We start from the raw sequence: 9,094 nt of genomic DNA, 5'->3' as shown, positions 1-9,094 counted from the left end.
ATTCACTATTGCAGACAAGAACAGCTTGTGCCTAGCTAGGACTGTATGAAATGTTTACTTATAATAATCATAATCATAGGATAAAAACGAGGCAGTATTGGACCTGAAGACTTTAAATAGTTTGAAAATTGTTAGCAACTAGGGCTCAGTGTGCTTTCTCCTAAGTGATATTTTCATTTCTTTTTTATAGTTTGACTTTTATCAGAACCTTATGGTTTTCTTGCTTAGATTTTTGTCAAAAATAGAAATATTAGCAACTGCCTGACTTCCTGTTTACAACACAGAAGTAATTTTTAAAATGTAGATACGTAGTTCACAAGCATGTTTAAGTGCCTCGTTTTTTATTTTGTTTTTGAGACTTTCAAAACAATGTAATGGGTGTTGTCATATTTTTGTAGATGAGAATGTCATTGTTTCCATAGAGAGCCTACATTTTTTTCCCTGAATCATGTAGAATCTCTACAAATAAGTATATCAAAACAGAAGTTATTAGCAAGACCTTTCAAGAATTAGAAATATAGGGAACATGGTAAAATTATTTGGGACACTGAGGTGTCAACTTTTCATTTGTTTTTAGATCCTGAAAGGGAGTTCTTTTACTTTAAGACAAGGTACTGAAAGCAACGTAGTTTGAAAAAAATCTTTACCCTGCTTTAATGTTTCTAAAATTTTATTGATTGCCTCAAAGAATTTCAAGCTTATGACTGTTGGATTCTAAAAATTAAATTTGTTTAATTAAATAAAGTTTCTTTAGTGTGTCTCTTATGCGTTTGAAACAGAATTTATTGTTTACCGAAACCTTAAGAAACATTTGTATTACCACTTTTCTTTTTGAAGGTATAAAAGAAGATGATTCTTAAGCATGTTGTTTTCTTGAAAATAGCTACTAAATCTAACCTGCTCCAGATCTGATCTGGACTGTTTATTGATGACCCAGGCAGAAGGCAATGACATGTATTTAGAATAGATTAAATGAGGGTCATTTTTAATTTGTCATGTTTCGCTGCAAGGTGCACCAGTTTTTTTTAAGTCTGTATAATATTTTTTTGTTTGGAGTGGTTAGATGATTTAATATTATAAAATGAAAATGTAAGAAGGTAATAGTAGAGCTGCATAGTTGTAGTGTAGGAAGATGAGAGAGGGCTGGAATTTGTAAGTTTCTAGCTTTTGTGTCTTATGTGAAACCATGATTTCTCCAAAAGAAGAGGTGTTTTGTTTTTGTTTTTGTTTTTGTTTTTTGGTAGAGCAACTATCTTCACCAACTGGCCATTGCTTATATGGAACCACTTCCAACAAGCAGGAATGCTTCTAGTAAGTAAGTAATCGAGAGTAGTGGCAAACCAGTGTTCCAGAAAAGAAACTAAACATAAAAAGTAAACTTAGCCACAGTAGCCAGTGTCTTTATTTAAGAGAGGGATTACATTTTTTTTCTTTAAATTATAAATAATATATTTCAACAACTTCAGTTCTATTCCTCTTTTACTATATTATATTTAATGTTGTAGTAGAATTGTTCTAGTATGGTGAGTTTTATTTCCCAAAGTCTTGCTTTTTTTTTCATGTGTTATTAGGTAAATTTTGCCATGTGTTGTTATAGTGTTTTATCTTAGATTGTAATTTAAAAACTGGTCTATTATATGTGTGTTAGTCTGTTATATGTGTAGGTCTGTTTTCACATGCAGCCTATGAAGAGTTGAAAAGGCTTTGGGCTTTGGAATTGGGCTTTATACCTTTTCTTTGGATTTCTTGGGCGTGTTATTTAACTTCTCTGAATCTTGATTGTCTAATCTTTGTAGTAAGTAGTAATGACCATTGCATAGGTTTATTTGAAGTAGTAAATGAGTAAACCTTTGTGCTGTCTTGCACAGAGTGGGTACTCAGTAAAAGTCAATTCTTTATTCTTAGTAAGATCTTTTTAAACAGTTACTTCCAGATTTGATGATGCTATATCTAAATAATTTTCCTCAGATTTTCTAATGGTCTCCACAGAAGAATAAGATATCAAAGAGAATTGTGTGACTTTTAGACTAGTGAAGACAAAAGGAATTTGCTAGAGACAGAGTGAACCAATTTAAAAAGTTCCCAAAACAATTTTTTAAAATGTGTGCTTCACTACTCTGTGTGAAATGGTGTGACTTGTCAGGCTGCCATTACTAGGAATAAACTTTATTGGAAGTAGGACTTTTATGAGCAGTTTGTTTAAATGTAAGGAACTTAGTAACATTAAGATGACAAAGGAACTGTCAGCCATGTGGCCAGAAAAGTTGCCCACCCCCTGACTTTTTTTTCTATTCTAAGCATTTATGATTCTACTGAGTATCTCTGATGCTATGCTATTGACTACCATTATTCAGAAGATTAATTTTCCCAGAGTAAGGTCATCATAATTTCTAATATTTTCCATTCAGAATACTTAATATTTTAAATTTTAGAAGTGATATCCTCTGCAAGCCTGGTTGTAAATCCTTTGGGTGCATTTGGCTCTCTTTGTCCTTGTTAAAAACAAACTAATGTCAGTGGACAAAGCACTGCTTGTAGGAACGTGGATGTGCCTAGTGAGCTGTGAAGAATAGACATTTCAGGGATAACAACGGATGTGAAAATGGCTCATATTGATAAAGCAATATGTTGCAAAGTTCTCCCAACGTTTAGAAAACAGTTCCATATATCTAGTTGTTTTGTGACTTTAGTTCTGGTAGTTATAGTGCTCAATGTAAAACATTGAGAAAACAGAAAAGTACACAGAAGAAACCCACAAATCAAATATCACCCTAATCCAAGAAAAATCACTGTTTTACAATTTAAATATTTCCTTTTTTTATTAAATGTATTGGGTGACATTGGTTAGTAAAATTACATAGGTTTCAAGTGTACAATTTTATAATACATCATCATCTGTATATCACATTGTGTGCTCACCACCCAGAGTCAGTTCTCCTTCCATCACCATATATTTGACCTCCTTTACCCTCTGGTAACCACTGAACTGTTGTCTGTATCTATGAGTTTTTCTTTCTTTGTCTTGTTCATTTATTGCTTTCAGTTTATATCCCATATATGAGTGAAATCATATGGTTCTCAGCTTTTTCTGGCAGACTTATTTTATTTAGCACATTCTCAAGATCCATCCATGTTGTCGCAATTGGTAGAATTTCACCTTTTCTTATGGCTGCGTACTATTCCATTGTGTATATGTACCACATCTTCTTTACCCAGTCATCTGTCAAAGGACACTTCAGTTGCTTCCATGTCTTGGCCGCCATGAATAAAGCTGCAGTGAACATCAGAGCATATATATCTTTACGGATAAATGTTTTCAGATTTTTTGTGTAGATACCCAGAAGAGGTATTTCTGGGTATGGTAATTCTATTCTTAGTTTTTTGAGGAACTGCCATACTGTTTTCCATAGTGGCTGTACCAATTTATATTCCATCCATCAGTGTATAAGGGTTCCTTTTTCTCCACAGCCTCTCCAACACTTGTTATTACTTGTCTTGTTGATGTTGATGATAGCCATTTTAACATGTGTGAGGTGATATATCTCATTGTGGTTTGGATTTGCATTTCCCTAACAGCTTCAGTTGTAACTTTTCGATGTATGTCACTGTTGTATTTTCTCCACCTGTGCCTATGTATTTACAAAATTATTTTACAAAAATTATATAATGCTTGAGAGATTGCTTTTTGAGGGAAATTACTGACAGTATTAGGACATTTGTGTTTGATAGAAGAAAAATAGCATAAAGATCTTGATGGGTAGAGTGTTTGTAAGCTTTTCAGGTTAGTTAACAGTGGCTAGAAGGATTGGTTGAAAAAGCAATTAGACTTTAATTTTACCTGCAATGTTCAGAATAACTTAAGATCAGCGATGGGGTCCTTCGTAGGATTAGAACTGTTTCTGTGATTGCTGCTTTAGGAGTTCTTAGAAGAATTTTGTCAAATGAGATTGTGATTTCTCTTTCAGAGTAGTCACAGAGGCTTAAGGGGAAAGAAGCGAGAGAGAGTTTTCTAAGATGAACATAAGCTGGCATCATCCAGACACATGTAGTTCCAGTAAATATATTGGTTCTAACAATGACAAAGTTCTCGTATGCCTGAATTTGGAAGGAACTTCAGGCCCTATCCAACTCTTAAACACAAGTTTTGCAGATAAGGAACTTACTTGATTTATCAAAAGTTGTGTAACTAGTTGGTATGCGAGACTTAGGTAATGTGGCAATTGGTTACTATTAAAAAATGTGAAATTTATAACTTCTCTAATTTTTTCTTTTTGCTTTGTATTTTTCATGTCTGCAGTTTCTTTCCCTTAGTTTTCTACTCATTTCTCCATATTCCCATCTTATACTTTTTCTCTCTTCTCGTCGTTAGCCATTATGTAGAATTCATATATATGTTTACTGTCATCTTTACTACTAATAGGAGCCCCATGACATTTTATCTGAAAAAATGATTTCCAGCTCTTGTAATGGGAGAACAGTATTGGCCAGAGTAGGCCGGATGGGGCAAGAATTGTCAGAAAAGCTCACGGGGAGTAAATTGTATCAGAGAAACACTCTCACTAAAATACTCCATTGGGTTGTCGGGAAAGTCATGACGCATTTTTGCATTGAAAAATATAGAAAAATACGTCATGACTTAATACTTGCGAATCTAGTTCCTCTTACTTTGACAGTTAAATATAAATGCTAATTTATGAGTACTGATTTTAAAAGGGGAGAAGAATATTAGAACTTTCTTCTTATAAGAATTTTGAGAAGTCCTAAAGGCAAAGAAAAAGAGAAACTAGATGAGTGTATAGATGAAAGTTTCCAGTTAACGCCATCTGAAAAAACTTGAAAGCGGAAGGGTGTGGTTACAATTGAGCTTCATAATTACCCAGAAATAAAGAGATTGGGGAGATTTATGTATATTACACAGTATCTGGCGAGTACACAAGTCATGGAGAACAGTTACTTCTAAATTCTTNCATTGTTGGATGTTGAGAAATGCTATGAACTGACCCATTTTAATAAGACAGACTGGGTGAAGGGAAGAAGCAGAGTGACTTACCAGGGAAGTGATAATAGCCTTGGCTTATGCTAGAGGGGTAATAGTAATGTTGAGAATTGGTCGAATTTCAGATGTATTTTAAAGATGTCATATAGAGTGACGGGATTTGCTGAAGGCTTGAATGTGAAGTGTGAGAGAAAGGATGAAGGATAACTCAAGCTTTCGACCTGAGCGATTGGAAAAACAGTGTAGCTGTTCCCTTAGATGGGTAAAATAAAATCAGATATGGTGGCTTGTTCAGCAACTCCATTTTAGACAGGTTGGACATCCGGGTAGATATATGTCAAGGAAGCAGTCAGATATATGAATTGGGTTCAGGAGACAGGTCCAGGCGGAATAATTATTTCCCTCTCTGTTTACATAGCACTTGTTCATACTATTGTTTTTGCTACAGTGATTTCCATATTGTATTAGAGGTGCTAGTATAGGTGTCATGTATCCCCTTCCTGTCTGTTCAGCTCCCCGTACCCCCAAGCCCCAGTGGTCTTATTGAGGGGCGAAGGACAAAGATCTTGCCTTATTTATTTTCATGGCCACAGAACCTGGTATGGAGTAAATGTGCACTAAATATTTGTTGCATTGAATCAAAATTTTGAAATCCATTTTCCTTCACATAGAAAGAAAAATATTTACTTGGAAACTGCACTCTGATATTGCTGTAAACCTTGATAAGTGGATAGTTCCATGATGCCACTTACTATAATATGCTAGTACTTTCCTGAGGTGAATTTATGATGTTGGTTATATTCTAATAACTTTAAATTTTCTGATGATTCTGTTTGTTTTATTCTAGTATATAGACTATGCTTTCTGAAAGCTGTAGTTATCATTAACTTGGGATCTAGGTGGAAAAATGAAATGTTACATAGAGCTTTGGATTCTTTAGGGTGACATTTGGTGCTTTCTGAATTTAATTTGGGTACAAGAGCAGAGTCTGGGATACTCTTGGAATCCTTCTAGAAATCCTTCTATTTCTATTACAAAACTATTAATAGCAGGATTTATCTAAGTGCTTTCATATACTGTAAGTATGGATTTCATCATGAGGGTACCAGAGCCCTCTTAATCAGGTTGCTCTTAATCATCTTCAAAGAGATTGGTGTGTGTGTGTGTCTTAGACATACCTGGGTTTGTGTTGTGAATCCTTCTGACTATACCACTATCTTTTTGTTTGATCTTGAATGATCTTGTTTGATCTTATAATGATGATGAAAATGGGAATAATAAATTAAGTTGTGAGAGTTAAGAGAAATAATGCATTTTGTACAATATATAAAGTATATATTTATATATGTATTTTTATATGTAACATTAATATACAATATATACTAATTAACTCTGCTGAGAGAATTTTATATCAGTTTGGAGACCTTTTTGTTTGTGTTTTTGACAGAATCTCACAGTAGCAATATTTTTAAATAATTTAAAAATTTTTGAAAAACAATTTAAAACAACTTGAAAAGCATTGTTGAGGAAAATAATAACACACCCAATGTTATTTTGGTGTATTTGTTTCATCTTTTATATATATTGCCCTAATTGATGTCCTAGAAAGGAAGGGAAACTATCGTTTTTTTAGAAAGAAATATTAAACACTATTTAAGAATTTTGTTGATAAGCAGTAGGTAGGCTTGTTTGCTAGTAAAAAATGTTTTCCCCAAGTAGAGTTTGAAAACCTGGAAATTCCATCTTTATGCAGTTGGTGCCTAAGTAGTGAAATACAGTTTAGAGAAGCCCAGTGTTTATTTTAAGTATGCATTTTGAAGGTTGCCAGCGCAAGGACCCTTAGTCTGTTGGAGTGGTTTGCACAGTTTTGTACGTACATTTTTCTGGGAAGAGAATCCATGAATTCAGATCATCATAGGGACTCTTAACTAAAAAAGTTAAGAAAACACCTTCACTTCATTTAATCTTCCTTAAAGTGGGTTGTATTTCAAAGCAATTATTGCTTCCCAGTGTTTCATGTATCTTGTTTTCTTAAATATTAAAAATTTAATAGTACCTAAATTTTTTTTTCCTTTTATCAGTCCATAGTTTTTTGTTTTTTATTTTCATTTTGCTTCAGCTCTAAAGATAGAGTGATCATTTTTTAAAAGGTACATGATGGCATGAATTTTACTGTTTAATTTTCAAAGCTTTCTTCGATCCTAAGGGAATGTTATTATTCATACCATGGTAGAGAAGGAATGTAGTATTTTGTCCTACTGGATATGTGTGTCAGTTTTACTGATGATAATACCTGTACCTGGCACTTCTCAGATTCTTTAAGTCTAGGTAAAATAGGGCGAATAGAAAGAGAGAAAAGGCATGTCTATTTTGCTTCAGTGTGGACGTCTGTTCAGATGAAAATTTAAATGTCCATTGTACAGGCAGTTCTTTGTTATGTAACTCGCATTGAATTTTGAGAACCTACGGTATCAGCCCTTTTCTCTCTGTCAGTCAGAATAGGTAGCAAGACTCTGGCAAAACCCCAGTATTTGGTATCGAAAAAAGAAGCTTGAGGAGGTGTTGCTGTCACTTGGAAGAGCCCTTCTATGGAAATCTGAACCTTTGACTATTCTGCACCAATCCTGTGAAAGTGCTTTGCTTTTTACACAGAGTGCCACATAATAGGGTTTCCTTATATTCCTTAAAGGAACCTCTGAAGGAAATAGGTAAACATAGGATTTGGTTGTTAATTACAAATATATTCATTTGGCTAGATTTCTGTAGCTACGTATGACATGAATCTTTTTCTTTCATACAGTTAGCACAAAGGAATTCTGAAATCGAGCCTTAACTTAGAATATAAAGTATATTGTCATAAGCAGAAAATAAACCTTTTAGTAGGGAAAGTATATGTTGAGTTCAGTGAAAAGATCAGTCTCTAGAGTTTTATAATCATAGCTTTATGTAAGAAGATAGCTCTATTTAAAAAGGGAGGCCGATTAAGCCGCTTGATAATCTGCCGGGTCATGAGAGTTCAAGGGACTGGCTAAAGAAGGTAAGGCTCAAGAGCATATAAAGTATCCTTCCCCTTCTAATTTCTTCCTCTCCTCAAAAATTCTCATGCCAATTCAAGGGCTNATTCTAGATCTATGGAACTTTATAACCAGATAATAATAATAAAACTAGTGCGGTGATCCTAATAAAAATAAACAATACTAGTATAGTTAAATCTTTACAGGCATCTTCATATATTGAGCATCACAGTGAGTTTGGAGCCTTAAACCCTGGAGCTCGTGCTCCTTCTTTGACCTGTAGACTCTAGAGGGCATTCGCTTCTAAAACAGTGTTTTAGTCAAAACTTAAAGTCTGTCCAGGATGTAGTCTTCTTCATTAATCCATTTTTTTTAAATGGGGGGGCATTTTTGTCACTTCATCTGCACTCACTGCCCTGCCAGATGGCTGAGATAGTGGAAAGTAGAGCAATTCTTGAATGCAAATATTGCATTAAAGGAAAGCAGTTCTGTGGATGTTCAGCTTTCTTCTTACGGTCTTCATGTATTCATTGCTAAGGCCTCCTCTTTCATTGTGAGAAAGCTTTCCTCTGATAGTGGTCGACATTAATATACTAGAGAAAATTGCTTATGAGCTTCCATAATTTCTGTGTTGTACGAGCGTCATTCTCTTATTTTACCAGTCATATGTGAGGTAATTTTCTTCAAAGAAACAGATATTGTAGCAAACAGCCTCTAATTGTGTATTTGAAAACTAATGGATTAAATATATAAAATACAAACATATAATAAATTTGTTTCAGTGTCTTCTTAATCTGCCCTTGCAAGTGGCAATACTGTGATTTGGGGGAAGAAGGAAGAAAAGGACAAAACTTTAATTATACTGAGCTGTAAAATCTCAACCTTCTAGTACAAAAAAGAAAGAATTTGCAAAGAACCCCGAAATATTGGGCTCTTAAATACAGTAGTAATGAAAAGCTTCAGTTTTGCATCCTATTTTCTATATATAAGAACTGACATTTCAGTCTTTTTCTTAGTAATCCTGTGAAATTTGTGAAATGTTGGGTGTTCCCTGTTTTACCTAGGAGGAAGCTGATACAAGAGA

The 9,094-nt window shown here is 34.1% G+C and overlaps 1 protein-coding gene across 1 annotated transcript in view; it reads left to right on the top strand.

Moving 5' to 3' along the window:
• MKLN1 (muskelin 1) overlaps positions 1–9,094 on the top strand; it is a 167,487-nt gene that overhangs the window by 87,126 nt on the left and 71,267 nt on the right. The window contains exon 6 of the mRNA XM_019646086.1: positions 1,245–1,311. Within this exon, the coding sequence (XP_019501631.1) occupies positions 1,245–1,311 (67 nt within the window). The remainder of the gene's footprint in view (positions 1–1,244; positions 1,312–9,094) is intronic.

Source organism: Hipposideros armiger, unplaced genomic scaffold (assembly GCF_001890085.2).
Source record: "Hipposideros armiger isolate ML-2016 unplaced genomic scaffold, ASM189008v1 scaffold_97, whole genome shotgun sequence".
NCBI lineage: Eukaryota > Metazoa > Chordata > Mammalia > Chiroptera > Hipposideridae > Hipposideros > Hipposideros armiger.
The sequence above is the reverse complement of the archived record's forward strand: the minus strand, read 5'-3'. Positions and strand labels throughout refer to the sequence as shown.